General features: G+C 47.7%; 1 protein-coding gene across 1 annotated transcript in view; it reads right to left on the bottom strand.

The window, feature by feature from the left end:
- The window catches only part of YJU2 (YJU2 splicing factor homolog), a 313,756-nt gene that overhangs the window by 127,120 nt on the left and 170,468 nt on the right, over positions 1–16,168 (bottom strand). Inside the window, exon 3 of the mRNA XM_088444090.1 lies at positions 1,691–1,835. Coding sequence (XP_088300216.1) covers positions 1,691–1,835 — 145 coding nt within the window. The remainder of the gene's footprint in view (positions 1–1,690; positions 1,836–16,168) is intronic.

Raw genomic sequence — 16,168 nt, forward strand, 5'->3', positions numbered from 1 at the left:
AGTTCACAAATTTTTCTTGGTTTGTGCATTGGTTTTCGTTTCCCACTACCTTTTTAACATCACCATTGAGAGTTTTGCAATAATGCTTTCAATATTCGGCAAAGGGATTAAATTATATATTTAAAACCTTAAAAGGTAGATAGGGCTGCTTATCTAAATCTCAATGGTGTGGAAGATTATCTGTCCCACCACCCGTGCACTACCACAGCAGGAGATCTATATATATATATGGTCCCAGGCTCTATTCCATCACTGATGTAATGATACTTGGTTATCACATGATCCAACCGGATCTCGGTCATATGAACTGCTTGGTATTACCACGACAGTGTGGGACTAGTCTGGCATAGGTTACTGGGGAGGTCACAATATATGTGAGAAAATATTGATGCGTGTTTCACTAGACAGAACTTTTCAAATGTCACTCAATAAATTATAAACTTATCTAGTTAGCACAAAATATATACAGATGTCAGCATTTTTAACAATCCAACAAGTTTGGGAAGGTGTAAGTAACAAATTTTATAAAGATGTTGATATTCACACTTGGAGCAATGTGATTTTTACAGAGAGGTGAAGAATTGTTCTGCGTATTTTAGTAGAATCATGGCTGTAAAATGTTCCAGGTTAGACCAGTTGTAAAAGTAGATGGTATTAAGGGGTATATATTCAATTAGGTGCGAAAAAAGCAAAAATCTGGCAACTGTGGGGTATTTCGCGCATGTGCAGGATTTTTGCTATGCATTTAGGTATGGGGTTTTTAGTTTTTTGAGCGGGGCAAAATTTTTTTTATCGCAGCCCCAGAGCACAACCAATTCTTCCTACAATCCATGTCTGCAGACTGGATGAGTATGTGAGAGCACTGTCATGCCTGTCAGTATGTGTGTGTGATCCCCTGTCATGAGTGTGTGACCCACCTGTCATGTTTGTGTAGCCCCAACCAGTGAGTGTGACCACACTGTGCTGTGCAGTCACTTACCTCACTCTGGTCAGCTTCTCCGGTACAGCAAACAGTAGCAGCCAGTCCAGGAAGCAAGAAGCAGCAGCCGGGCATAGCTGAAACCGTAACAGCCAGAACAGATTTTTTTTGTTTTTTTCAATGCTGAAAACCATGCGTGCATTTTAAAAAATTGGATAACGTGGGTATGGGGAGCACACACACACAAAATTGATCCAAAATTGGTTGCAAGGCCTGCATGATTTTTTTTATGGTTAAAACCTCGCTCCCAATTGAATATGACCCCAAATGTCAGTTGCTGGTTGTGACAGCACTCAGGGGTTGATGTATCAATCAGTGAAAAGAGTGAAGAAGTTGTCCATAGCAAGGAAGCATTTATCAAGTACTATAAAATGATAGGTACATGCTGGTTGGTTGCAATGGACAAGTTCTTCACTCTTTTCAGTGCTTAAAACATCAACTCCTCAGCTGTGAGAGGTTTGGAGAGGGGCAGAGCACTCAGAGCAGTTGATGGTTTAATCTGAGCAGCTCACGACAAGTGCACCTTTAAAACTATTCGAACCAAACACTGTGTACAACCTCTTTAATATTCACCTGTTAATATTACTACCAATAGCATGTCAATTAATTTACAATGCAGTCTAGTATAGAACTTTAAAATAATTCAAATCTAAGTTAAAGAAGTGACAAATAATTCTGCATGTTCTCACAAAGTTTTTTTTCATACAGTACCTTAAAGGTGATTTCAGCTAAGCAGCGTGTACACTTTATATAGAAACGGAAGATAGGGAGCCCCAAGTACTGCTCATTTTGCACAGTTTCTTTCCTGGCATTGAATTTTTTCCCCTTATATATATACTCTCCACATGTCTTACACCTGAAATACAAAACAGACCCAGAAAACAGGGATAAGCTTAGATCAGTGATCACAGCACATTAGGTATAATATCATGCCTTGCAATACAGTGATTAAAATGGACCTTGTTAAAATATGAGATATGGTAAGAACTTACCTTTATTATCTCTATTTCTACGAAGTCCATAGGGTTCCACAGGATACCTTGGGGTATAGGTGATGACGTCAGGCATCGGGCACCATAGAGTTAAGTTTTCAGCCTCCCAAGATGCACTAGTGTCCCCCTCCTATATCCCACCCCCGAGCCAAGGCATCTCAGTTACATACCAAGCCATAGGCCGGAGGAGGAGAAGGAAGAGAGAGAAAAAAGATCTGGACGCACACAAGAATCACATTCTCACCAGAGGGAGACGGAAAAAAAAGACGACCAGAGTAAAGCCCATCTGCAGCACAGGTGCAGCAGGGCGGGAGTCCTGTGGAACCCTATGGACTTCATAGAAATAGAGATAACAAAGGTAAGTTCTTACCATATCTCATATTTTCTACATCAGGGTCCATAGGGATGTCCCAAAGCAGTATCCTTCAAGGGTGGGGACGCTCCTGTGCTGAAAGGAGAATCCGCCGCCCGAAGGAAGCATCCTGAGAGGCAAAGGTGTCAAATACATAATACCTCACAAAGGTAAGGACAGAGGACCATGTGGTAGCCTTGCAGATCTGGACTGCAGAGGCACCACGTCGAGCTGCCCACGAAGTACCCACAGACCTACTGGAATGAGCCCTCACAGAGGATGGAACCGAAAGGCCTTCATGAAGATAAGCTTCTGAAATGGCCATACGAATCCAACCTGCCAAAGTTTGCTTTGAAGCAGGCCAACCCTTTTTACGGAAGCCATAGAGGACAAACAAAGCGTCCGACTTCCTAAACGAAGAAGTGCGGTCAACATAAATCCTTAAGGCCCGCACAACATCCAAAGTGGCCTCACCCACTGAAAGATCAGGTGAGTTACAAGCCGGCACAACGATGTCCTCGTTGATGTGGAAACTTGAAACAACTTTGGGAAGGAATCCAGGACGAGTGCGCAGCACCGCCTTGTTCCTATGAAAAATCAGAAAAAGGGGGTCTACAGGAGAGAGCCCCTAAGTCAGAAACACGGCTGGCCGAAGCAATGACCAGAAGGAATATTGTTTTAGCTGTCATCCATTTAAGGTCCACTGAGCCCAGTGGTTCAAACGGCGGTTCCTGGAGAACCCTCAGGACTACAGCTAAATCCTAAGGCGCCACCGGTGGAACAAAAGGTGGCTGAATTCGAAGAACATCTTGCATAAAGGTGTGCACATCAGGGATTGCAGCAATCCTACGATGGAACCAGACTGACAGGGCAGACACCTGTACCTTCAGAGAAGCAAGGCGAAGCCCATGGTCTAGTCCCGCCTGTAGGAAAGCTAACACTCTAGACAGACGGAACTCCCGAAGGGCGTAACCTCTCGGTCAACACCTCTGGAAGAACGTATGCGCCACACGATGGTATATCCTTGCAGAAGATGGCTTCCGAGCTCTTAGCATAGTTTGCACTACAGAGCTGGAAAACCCCCTGGACCTTAACATGGCCGTCTCAACAGCCACGCCGTCAAAGACAGCAGAGTCAGGTCCGGGTGAAGACAAGGACCCTGTGACAGAAGGTCCGGTCGTAGCGGCAACCGCAGAGGAATGCCCACGGACAGACTCTGAAGGTCTGAGAACCAGTGCCGCCTGGGCCACGCGGGAGCTATCAACAGGTCCATCCTTCCTGTTTGAATTTCCGGATTACCCGTGGAAGAAGTGAAAACGGAGGAAAGAGATAAGCAAACCGGAACGTCCACTGGGCGGACAGAGCATCCACCAGAGACGCCTTTTCGTCTCTTGTTCGAGACCCGTACACCGGCAACTTGTTGTTGTGCCGTGACGCCATGAGGTCTATCTCTGGAAGACCCCACCTGTCCACCAGAAGTTGAAAGACGTCCTGGTGCAGAGACCACTCCCCCGGATGAACGTCCTGACGACTGAGAAAGTCCGCCTCCCGGGATGAATACTGCTGATATGGCCGGGAGATTGTGCTCTGCCCAGATCAGGATGCGGGACACCTCTACGAGTGCCGCTCGACTTCAGGTTCCTCCTTGCCGATTTATGTAGGCCACGGTGGTGGCGTTGTCCGACTGGAACTGCACGGGGTGACCTTGGAGAACCCGATGTGCCTGCTGGAGAGCCTTCAAAACCGCGCGGAGTTCCAAGATGTTTATTGGAAGCTCCTGTTCTGCCTGAGTCCACCTGCCCTGGAACAAGTGTGGACCCGTGACCGCTTCCCAGCCCTGAAGACTGGCGTCCGTTGTTAACAGGACCCAGTTCGCCACCCAAAACGGACGACCCTGGTTGAGATGGGTCGTCTGCAACCACCAGGCTAGGGACAGGCGAACCTCCGGAGTGAGCACCATAGTCTGGGACTTTAGACTCTGAGGCAGTCCATTCCATTTGGACAGGATCAATTGCTGCAGAGGCCTGGAGTGAAACTGGGCATATTCCATCATGTCGAATACTGACACCATGGAGCCCAGTAACCTCATCGCCGAGTGCAGAGACACTCGGCGACTCTGCAGACAACTGCGCACCTTCAACTGTAAGGCAGAGATATTTTCCCCCATCACAAAGATCCTCTGCTAACTGGAGTCCAATAAGGCTCCGGGGTGCAGAATCCTCTGAGACGGGATCAGGGTGGACTTTTGCCAGTTTATTAACCAGCCGTGACGTTGCAGAACTGCAATCGTCAGGTCCGAGTGGCGTAGAAGGAGCTTTGGAGATCCTGCTACCAACAGAAGATCGTCTAGGTACGGCAACAAGCGGACTCCCTGCAGCCGCAGATAAGCCGCCCTGACCTTGGTGAACACTCGTGGTGCTGTCGCGGCCAAAAGGTAACACCCGAAACTGGAAGTGATCGTTACGGATTGCAAACCTGAGGAACTGTTGATGGAGTAAAAGAATAGGGACATGCAGGTAAGCGTCCTGTATGTCCAATGACACCATGTAATCCCCAGGTTCCAGCGCCAGAATGATGGACCATAGGGTCTCCATCCGAAAATGCGGCACCCGCAAGGACTTGTTGAGGGCCTTGAGGTTGAGAATCGGACGGTACAACCCATTGGGTTTCTGCACCAAAAATATATTGGAATAGAAACCCTGGCCACTCTGGGAGAATGGAACAGGCACTATAACTCCAGCCTGGAGCATAGTGTGCAAAACCTTCCGCAGTTACACGGCTTTGTTCCGGTCTAATGGAAGGCCCGTGGTGAAGAATCGGGATGGAGGCCTGTGCCGAAAGGAGAGGGCATACCCGTGAGAAATCACCTCGTGAACCCAAATGTCTGTCGTGGTTATCGACCAACACTGGGCGAATTGCAGCAGGCGGCCTCCCACTTCGGGATCCCGCAGGCTTGTCATCTGACTTAGGGGCCGGACGTCTGGTACTCCAGGCCTGTTTCCGGGGCTTGGCCGATTTTTTTGGGCCAGCCTGTCGGGGAAAAGACTGTGCTTCCGGCCTACCCTGGGCCCTGTAAGGCCGAAAGGACGACGTACCTGAACTGGAAGGGACCGCAGCAGACGGGAGACATGCAGATTTGGCTGCCGCCAGCGTGGCCACAATTTTGGCCAGATCCGGACCAAATAGGACTTCTCCATTAAAAGGCAAAGCTTCCAAGCCCGCTAGCTGTGACCCCAGATGCTTACCAGCATCCCCGGATCAGTACCGGCGTTCTGGTACCAGCAGGGGTGTAGGGAAGACAGCATGGACGTCAGTAGTGACTGTCCATGCTGTACTTCCAGATGGGCAGCCACAGCTGCCGCGAAGAAAACTTCAGGGGCTATCCTTAGCCCCACTCTAAACAGGTGCTCCAACTCCGAGCCGGGCACCAACGAAACTGAGATGCCTTGGCTCGGGGGCGGGGTATAGGAGGGGGACCCTTGTGCATCCTGGGAGGCTGAAAACTTAACTCTATGGTGCCCGATGCCTGACGTCATCACCTATACCCCAGGGTATCCTGTGGATACCCTATGGACCCTGATGTAGAAATATAGGTATGTAATAAACCACATTTGGGCACTAAAATTGGCAAGTGAGAAAAAGATAACACAAAAACATTGATGCACCTAACAGAGTGTGCCTTGACATCTACATCTATCTAGGACTAAACAAAGCTGTTTGCATACTCTCCAGGCTTGTCACTTACACAAAATGGAGTCATAGATTTGTAGACTACTGAACCAGTAAGTAGACTATAAACTGTGCCACTAATTCGTGTAATCTTATTCATATTATCACACTGATTCCTAATGGATTTACGAGCTACATTTTCATGGATTTTAGTTCAGGTCACAAAATGGCAGCCCCCACTTTGTGAAAGTGAAGCGTCGTACTAGAAAATTACTCTTAAATGGAAAGTGAAAAGAAAATATAATTATTAGTTGTAACTAGGGGTGAGGCAGATCCGAGTCAGGCTCGACTTTTGCCGCCTGACTCGGATCTGAAATCGAGGCAAAACGTCATCATCCCGCCTTCCGGGTCTCGCGGGTTTTGGATTCTATATAAGGTACCCACGTCGGCGCCATTTTCTCACTCGGCTGTGGACAGTGAAGAGGGAGGGTGGGAGTTAGGGCTGGTTGGGCTGTGTAGTGTAGTGCAGAGTAGTGTTGTGCTGTGCTGCTGTTGTTGTCCATAGGGGCTGTGTCCACTCCTCCAAAGTCCATAGGGGCTGGCTGGACTGTGTTGTGCAGTCAGTTGTCCACTCCAAAGTCCTGTGCAGTGTCCCAGTCCTAAAGGGGTGCTGTAGTGTTGTCAAGGGAGTGCTCTGTCCATCAGGGGTGCTCCCCCCAAGTGCAAAAAAAAACTAAATATTTTTTCTGTGTTTGTTGATGCACGTGTGGCTACTGCGCACACAATTTACAAAGTAGCGCCAAGCGTGCGCCTGTGTCATACGTAAAGGCCCGGCTGGCTTGACCGTTAAAGGATGCCGTAACCCCCAAAGTGCACTCCAAACAAAATAAAAAATTATTTTCTGTGTTTGTGAATTGTGTGCACTGTGGCTGCACGTGCATCAACAAAGGAGCAGCGCCAAGTGTGCACCTGTGTGATAAGTAAAGGGCCGGCTGGCTTGTCCGTTAAAGGGTGCTGTAACCCCCAAAGTGCGCTCCAACCAAAATAAAATAATCTTTTTTTCTGTGTTTGTGTGTGAAATGTATGTGCAGTAGCCGCACCTGCATCCTCAAAGCAGCAGCGACAAGCGTGCGTCTGTCTGTCTAAGGGTGGTGTAATACTCAAAGTGCGCTCCACAAGCAATAAGAAATTCTTCTTTTTTTTTCTGTCTTTGTGAATTGTGTGGGCTGTAGCAGCACCTGCATCCTCAAAGCAGCATCGACAAGCGTGCGTCTGTCTGTTAAAGGATTACATCGGTGACAGCATCCACGTAGGCATGTCAGACAGTCCGTACCTGTACTGGCAGGAAAAAGAGGCAATTTGGAGGCCCCTGTACAAACTGGTTTTATTTTATCTGAGTTACCCCCCCTCCAGTGTGTACTCAGAAATAGTGTTTAGTGCAGCCGGGAACCTTGTCAGCGAAAGGCGTAGGACAGCAGTTTTCAACCGCTGTGCCGCGACACACTGGTGTGCCATGGGCGGTTGTTTAGTGTGCCGCACCGCCGGAGCCTGCTGTTAGAGCCGCCGATCAGATTACTGCAGTGCAGTCATTGCGGCCTGGGCAGCGCTGCCGCTGAGCTCTTCTGGGAAGCTCTGTAGGCGCGGCGGCGTCACATCACAGGTCACGCCTGCCCACTCAGCAAGCCAGTCATCCCGCCTGATCCCCCCAGCCCTCCTCCCCACCCGCTCTGCCTGTCCTCTCCGCCTGTCCTCTAGTGTGCTTACTGGTCCGCTCCACCCGCCGGCCCGCACTCTGCTGCACTGACAGCCGATGAGGCACAGGTAGGTGCCAATAAATCTGTATTTATTCTTAATGTGGGAGCAATGTGGGTTTTTCTTCTGTAGGGGTCAGCCAGTGTTGTTGTTTTTTTGTGTGTGGGGAGCATTGTGGTTTATACTTATTCTGTGTGGCAAGCCATTGTATTTGTTTTTTCTGTGGGGGCCAATGTATATGTGTGTTATTATTCTCGGACCAATGTATGTGTGTTTATTCCTGCGGAGGCCAATGTATGTGTTTTATTCCTGTGGGGGCCATTGTAGTGCGTTTTATTCTTGTCGATGCCCATGTATGTGTGTTTTATTCCTGCGGAGGCCAGTGTATGTGTTTTATTCCTGCGGAGGCCAATGTATGTGTGTTTTATTCCTGCGGAGGCCATTGTGTGTGTGTTTAATTCCTGTGGAGGCCATTGTAGTGTGTTTTATTCCTGCAGAGGCCATTGTAGTGTGTTTTATTCCTGCGGACTCCAATGTATGTGTGTTTTATTCCTGCGGAAGCCAGTGTATGTGTGTATTATTCCTGCGGAGGCCAATGTATGTGTGTTTTATTCCTGCAGAGGCCATTGTAGTGTGTTTTATTCCTGCAGAGGCCATTGTAGTGTGTTTTATTCCTGCGGACTCCAATGTATGTGTGTTTTATTCCTGCAGAGGCCATTGTAGTGTGTATTATTCCTGCGGAGGCCTATGTATGTGTGTTTTATTCCTGCGGAAGCCAGTGTATGTGTGTATTATTCCTGCGGAGGCCAATGTATGTGTGTTTTATTCCTGCGGTGGCCAATGTATGTGTGTTTCTTCATCTGTCTCGCACATCGCATTGCCGGATGGTGTGCCTTGGCAATTTTAAAATCTTGAGCTGTGTGCCTCAAGTTGAAAAAGGTTGAAAATCACTGGCGTAGGAGGTTGCTTCCACAAAATGTGGAGAAGATAATGTTCATAAAAATGAATCATCAACTCTTCCAGGGAGACCAGCCTCCAGAACTTACAGAGGGACCTGTGGTGGTGGATTCCAGCGGGGACGAATGAATACTCTGTGAGGATGAGGATGTACACAACACTGAAGAGGGTGAAGAATCGGTGGATGAGGAGGATGAGAACGACATCTTGTCTCCGTAGAGCCAGTTTGTGCAGGGACAGATTAATTGCCAGCTTGTTTTGTGGGGGCCCAAACGAACCAATCATTTAAGCCACAGTCGTGTGGCAGACCCTGGCGCTGAAATGATTATTTTGTTAAAGTGTGCATGTCCTGTTTATACAACATAAGGGTGGGTGGGAGGGCCCAAGGACAATTCCATCTTGCACCTCTTTTTTTTCTTTGCATTATGTACTGTTTGGGGCCTAGTTTTTCAAACTGCCATCCTGTCTGCCACTGCAGTGTCACTCCTAGATGGGCCACGTGTTTGTGCCGCCCACTCGTGTTGCTTAGCATAGTCATCCAGCTACCTCTGTGCAACCTTTTGGACATAAAAACACTATTGTGAGGTGTTCAGAATAGACTGGAAATGAGTGGAAATTAAGGTTATTGAGGATAATAATAGCATAGGAGCAGAAAAACCCACAAATTCTGTGATTTTAGCTCTTTTTATGCTTTTGTTCAAAAAAATACAGATCCAAAACACAAAACCCAGAACCCAAAACACGGAAGGGTGGTTTTGGCAGAACTAATCCAGATCCAAAACAGGAAGAAAGATCCAGATCCAAAACACGAAAAGTGGCCGGTGCACACCCCTAGTTGTGGTCCTAGAGAAGTGTTTTTTTTTTTGTTTTGTTTTTTCTAAAAGGGACAGCGCATACCGGAAAAAAGGTCACACAATAGTATTCCCAATTCAAATTACGTCACACAGTAGCATAATCTTGATTCACCCGTTTCACATTACACAACAGTAGTGTCCCTTATTCATATTATGACACATAGTAATACCCCTAATACACATAATGCCCCCAGTAGTAGTAGTACCCCTAATACACATAGTAGTAGTACCCCTAATACACATAATGCCCCCAGTAGTAGTAGTACCCCTAATACACATAAAGCCCCCAGTAGTGCTAGTGGGCCTTATGCAGTGCCCCCAGTAGTGCTATTGCCCCTTATGCAGTGCCCCCAGTAGTGCTAGTGCCCCTTATGCAGTGCCCCCAGTAGTGCTAGTGCACCTTATGCAGTGCTATTGCCCCTTATGCAGTGCCCCCAGTAGTGCTAGTGCCCCTTATGCAGCGCCCCCAGTAGTGCTAGTGCCCCCTTATGCAGTGCCCCCAGTAGTGGTAGAACTCCTTATGCAGTGCCCCCAGTAGTGGTAGAATCCCTTATGCAGTGCCCCCAGTAGTGGTAGAATCCCTTATGCAGTGCCCCCAGTCATGGTAGTGCCCCTTATGCAGCACCCCCAGTCATGGTAGTGCCCCTTATGCAGCACCCCCAGTCATGGTAGTGCCCCTTATGCAGCGCCCCCAGTAGTGGTACCCCCTGTAGTAGTGCCCGAGTAAATGCCCCCAGTAGCAGTGCCCCCGAGTAAATGCCCCCATTAGTAATGTCCCCGAGTAAGTGCCCCCAAAAGTAAAGCCCCCGAGTAAATGCCCCCAATATGAAGCCGCTTACACAACAAAAAAAAAACCCCCAAAACAATACTTACTTTAAGCCCCGCTCCTGTGTCTGCTGCCGCCGGTCCGCCTGGCTGCTCCTCTGAACTATGGTCTGGAGATTAGACAATGATGCATGTCTCCCCAGCGTTAACACTATCATTAGATACCTTGTTCAATGGATTCCTTACACTTACCAGAGCCTATTACGGAATGATAATAATGCTTTTGCATGTCCTGATGACCAATTTACAGTTACAGTTCAGGACAGTATGGACTGTAAGAAGAGTTATCACATTCGGAATGTGGTTCTAGAACCCAGGAGACAGTATTTTAAATATATATGGCGGAGTTGTATATGTTTGTTTGTCACAAGATTGTGGCACCTATTTTTATGACTGGTGCAATTTTTTTGTCACTTTTTCAAAGTGTCAGGTACAGCTTCCAGCCTATATTTGACACCAGCTTATGGCTCAAATGAAAATCATGTTTCAGAGCGCTATACTTGACAACATATTTGGCGTTTTCTATAATGGATGTCATAACATGTTGTCATCATATTCTGTCAGTTTCATTTTTTTTTTTAGAACTGCTCCCCTAGGGGGGAGGGTTATGGTAAGGCACCACTGTTTTTTAGGTTTAGGCACTAAGGGGGGGCTTAGAGTTAGACACGAAGGGGGGAAACTTGGGTTTAGGCACTAACGGGGAGGGTTAGGGTTAGGGTGAGAAGGGAAAGTATACTTAGCCGACACCTGTCGGGATACCAACCATCGGGATACCGCTGTCGGTATTTTGACAGGAGGCATCCAGACAGCCGACATTACATACCAATTCCCTTTATACATATCAACTGATTGCAGTTCATATAAATAGAGCCAAAATTTGGTTACAGTCAAAGAAAACAAAGGCATAATTTGATTTTCTAAGCCTAAATAGCAGACAGCCCCAGGCTCCCAAAGGCCTGATGCACCTTTGGCTGCAGCTGATCTACAGTAACTCATGCTTTATTATAAAAGGTATGTAGTTATGTGACCGGCGGCCGCAATCCGGTCACAATCCCGATGGCAGAATGCCGGCTAGGGATTCATGATAGTCGTCGAGATACGGATGCCTATCATAATCCTGATGCCGGAATCCAGGACGCCGCCGGCCCGAACGAGGCAAGTCCGAGGCGTCCGTCCTCTTAGCCGTGCTGGGGGGGGGGGGAAGAGAATTTGGTTTAGGGCAACCGGGGGGGACTTAGGGTTAGGCACCCCCCCCCCCTGAGGATTAGGTTAGGGGAACGGGGTGTTAGGGTTAGGCGCCACCGGGGGGAAGGTTAGGGTTAGGCACCCCCCCGGGAGGGTTAGGTTTAAGGGTGCAGTGAGGGGGGGGGTTAGGTTTAGGCACCCCTGCGGGAAGGTTAGGCACTATGGGGGGAGGTTAGGGTTAGGCACCCCTAAGGGAGGGTTAGGTTACTTATGTAACACAGTAATGTCCCTTATAACACATTATACCACAGTATTGCCCCTTAGAACACATTATGCAACACAGTAATGCCCCTTACAATGCATTCTGCCACAGTAATGCCACTTATTCAGTACATTATGCCACAGTAAGGCCCCATCTCCCTTCTCTCACCTGCCAGGGCCGTGCGGTGGGTGAGCTTGGGGTGGCGTGGGATGGGGCTGCCACACGCTGGGGAACGGTCAGTACTGCTGTCATTGTAATATGGCGCCGCTCACAAACCAATTGGAGTTCATGGACTGGCAGCACTGATTGGCTTCCCTGACTATCTACTGAACATGCCCGTCACCCTGATGACGCTCGTGAGGTTCGGCATGTTCAGAGATAGGAGGTCGGGCTCCTTTACTGAACGCCGTTCAGTGCGGGCACCACACCTCGGCGACATGAAGGTCTGAACGCTGGACGTTCAGTCTTTCAGGTCGCCTAGTGGATAGGCGCCTTTAGAATGCAGCCTTCACAATGGCAGGCCAAGGCCTGATTGCAGGTCTTGAAATTCACTCTTAAATACTACTGTATTTATATTAGGGATGTGCGCCAGACCATTTTGCTTGATTTGGATTTGCCAAACTGCGTGGATCACAGGGCTTATAGAGGCACGTGAAGAAAGCGCACTAGGATAAAGCACACCAAACAGTACAAACAATAGAACTACAGTATATTTTATTTTTCTGTTTTTGAACTTGCAGCTTGGGTTAAACTCCGTGGATCACAGGGCTTATAGAGGCTTGTGAAGAAAGTGCACTAGGGTAAAGCGCACCAAACAGTACAATTTACAGCAGAGTACAGCGCAGCATAAAGCAGCGTGCCCCCTATACACAGTCACTTATATACAGAACATCCACTTGTTAGTCTGTAGTCTCAGAACAGCCTATACAGCAGAGTATAGCACAGTACACAGAAGCGTGCAGTGTGCCCCCTACATACAGTCACTTTAGAGTACAGCCACTTGTCGACACAGCACAGCCTGAGCCAATACAGCAAAGCACAGCGCAGCAAACCGCAGTGTGCTCGGGTGGACTCTGTTACTCAGTGTTCGAAGCGGTTCGGATTCCTTGGTAACCGGACCGCTCATCTCTATATACTGTTGATATCCCAGCACTGTTTCAGTACTCGTTCTAGCATTTAAACATTTGAAGGCTGTAATAGAATGATCCAGTGGAACATGACATAGGAAGAAGTCTGTGCAGCGGGAGTGAGAAGTGGTTACCAGGGATGGAGCAGGGACGCATGCCAGATCTGAGAGAGCGGGTATTTCCAGATGAGATATGACATTATGAAGTAGTGGTGAGGTTGAGGGTCATTGGAATTGGATTCTGGAAGCAGATGTGGTAGAAGTGGAGCAGCGAGAGATTGAAGCAGATAGAGGAGAGGGGGAAATAGATGGCAGTAGTTAAGATGGAGATAAGAGAACAGATACGATTTCTGGTATAATTGTTAATAAAATGAGACTCTACCCAACCGGAAGGCCTCTATGAAGAAATAACTAATTTGCATACCAGTCACCAGCAGGTTTGTTTGGTATACAATCCACCACAATTATCTGTGCTTTGTAATATTTTTTTGTATAGCATTACCATACTAGGCTGGGAATTGGGAGAACAGGTCTTTCGTGGACTCTTGCCAGATCCCTGCTGTGCCTGGAAATGGCGGCGCGTGTATACGCTGCGGCTGCACTTACCGTTGGTGCCGGTGATGGCGATTCCTATGGTCCGGGTGTCCGTGTGTTGCGCGCTCCGGATGTGGTGTGGTTGTTCCTGTTCCTGCTTGTCGGAGTCCTGTGTGGTGACGGCGGCTGGTGTGGGATCACATACCCCCGCGAGGTGCTCCTTGGTCTCCGCCTGACTGGAGTTTGGAGTGGAGTGGCAGGTTCCGGAGCTGGTGGAGTGGAGCCGCTTGCAGGAGCTGTTGGGTCCGGCGCAGAGGCTGTGCAGGTCTCTGAGGGAGGTACAGCCCCGGGTAACCCCTCAGCCACAGGCATTGTGGGTGGAGCGGGGGTGGCTGGGATTGCTGCCGCTTCTGGAGCTTGTGTGTCTGCTGCCCCTGGAGTTACTGTGCCTGCAAGCGTGGCGGCCCTGGATGGGTCTGTCGCAGCTGGGGTGGTGAGTGGTGGCTGGTCTGGAGACTGGAGTTGTGAGAAGAGCCATGTGCACGGCAATGGAAGTAGAGATTATGGGGGTGGGCAGCGCTCTGGAGAGGGGCATTTCTGGAGACTCGGTTATCCCTGGAGACGCAGGCAGGGTTGGAAGAGGCATCGGAGGAGGGAGAGGAGGCAAAAAAGGGGTAAACGAGCTGGTACTAGAGCCAGGCTCAATTTATGTTTTATCAAACCCCCTTTGCCTAGCTTATTTCTAGCAAATGTTCAGTCCCTGACTAGTAAACTGGACGAATTACATGCAGTTCTTTCATACATGAAGCATCTGGAGTCCTGCTCTGTATTAATTTTTACCGAGACTTGGCTAAATGACTTAGTTCTGGATACTGCGGTCTCTTTTGGAAACAGGATTCTGTTCAGAGCAGACAGAACTTCTTCATCAGGGAAAAGTAGGGGTGGGGGGCTGTGTTTGTATGTCCTGCGTACCTGGTGTATTGATGCTATCTGTATTGGTAATCATTGCTCAGTGGATATTGAATATCTGTCTGTCAAATGTAGACCCTTTTATTTGCCCAGAGAAGTTTCGGTGGCAATTATCATTGCCGTTTATATTCCCCCTCAGGCTAATGTGACAATTGCCCTGGGAATTCTTTACGAGGAAATTGCGAAATTACAATCTGTGTATGTTGAGGCAGTTTTCATTATAGCAGGTGATTTCAATCAAGCTGACCTGAGGAAAGTATTGCCTAAGTTATATAAAAATGTATCGGCTCCAACTAGGGGCATGCGTACCTTGGACCAGGTGTATACAAACCTCAAGTCAGCTTATGAAACTGTTGTTTGCCCCCATATTGGCAGATCCGATCATATGTCCCTGTTTCTCATACCTGTTTACAGGTCATTAGTTAGGAGAGTGCGACCGGTCAGACGTCTGGTAACTATATGGCCGGAGGACGCACTGACTAGATTACAGGATATGTTGGAATTCACAAACTGGGATTTGTTTATTGATGAGAGTAGGGTAAATGGCGATATAGATATTGACTCTCTAGCATCATTGATATTAGGTTACATCGGTTGCTGTACGGATAGTGTTACAGTAACAAAGAGTATTAAAATATTTCCCAACGTGAAGCCTTGGTTGAACGGGGAAGTTCGATCTCTACTCAAGGCTCGTGATAGAGCGTTTAAATCTGGTGATTTAGAAATGTTGAAATCTTCCAGGTGTGAATTGCAGAAAGGTATTAGGAGGGCTAAAATTAGTTACTCCGCAAAGATTGAAGCTAGAAGTCATGATAACAGGAATCCGAGAAGCCTGTGGCAGATGATCCAGGATATTACTGGTTGTAAAATAAAAAAGGAGGTGATTAGCAATGACAATAATCTATTAGCTGAAGATTTGAACCTGTTCTACTCTAGGTTTGATCAAGAGAATAGTTTTTCTGTTACGCCCCAAATTCCCCGGGTGGGGGAGTCTCCTCTTATGTTGGAGGAGTATGATGTGATTAAATGTCTACGTCGGGTTGATTTGTGTAAATCAGCCGGCCCGGATGGGATTAGCGGTAAAGTCCTCAAGGGGTGTGCAGACCAGTTAAGTTGGATATTAACGGTCTTATTTAATTTGTCCCTTTTTAATTGTGTAGTGCCGAGATGTTTTAAGAAGGCAAATATTGTTCCAGTTCCAAAAAAGGGGGTAGTAAAATGCCTTAATGATTATCGCCCAATTGCACTAACTTCATTGATAATGAAATGCTTTGAAAGGCTGGTATTAGGACATATTCAATCTTTTTTCCCAGTAGATTTTGATCCTTTTCAGTTTGCATATAGGAAAAATCGTTGCACTGATGATGCGGTACTTACAGCACTTCACTCTATTTTAGCTCATTTGGAAGTGAGGGATTCTTATGTTCGGATACTCTTTGTTGATTTTAGTTCTGCTTTTAATACGGTTATTCCCATCTCACTAACATCTAAGTTGTTTGACTTGGGGTTAAGTGGGTCTATTTGTAACTGGGTTTTAAACTTTTTAACTGATAGACCACAAGTAGTTAGAATTGGAGGTGCTGTGTCGGGGGAAGTGTTGATTAAGACTGGTGTTCCCCAGGGTTGTGTTCTCAGCCCCCTATTATACTCGCTATTTACCCACGACTGCGTGTCGACTTCTGATTCTGTGAAAATCATCAAATTTGCTGATG

The sequence above is a fragment of the Taudactylus pleione genome, unplaced genomic scaffold (genome assembly GCF_031769625.1).
Source record: "Taudactylus pleione unplaced genomic scaffold, aTauple2 ptg000347l, whole genome shotgun sequence".
Classification (NCBI taxonomy): Eukaryota; Metazoa; Chordata; class Amphibia; order Anura; family Myobatrachidae; genus Taudactylus; species Taudactylus pleione.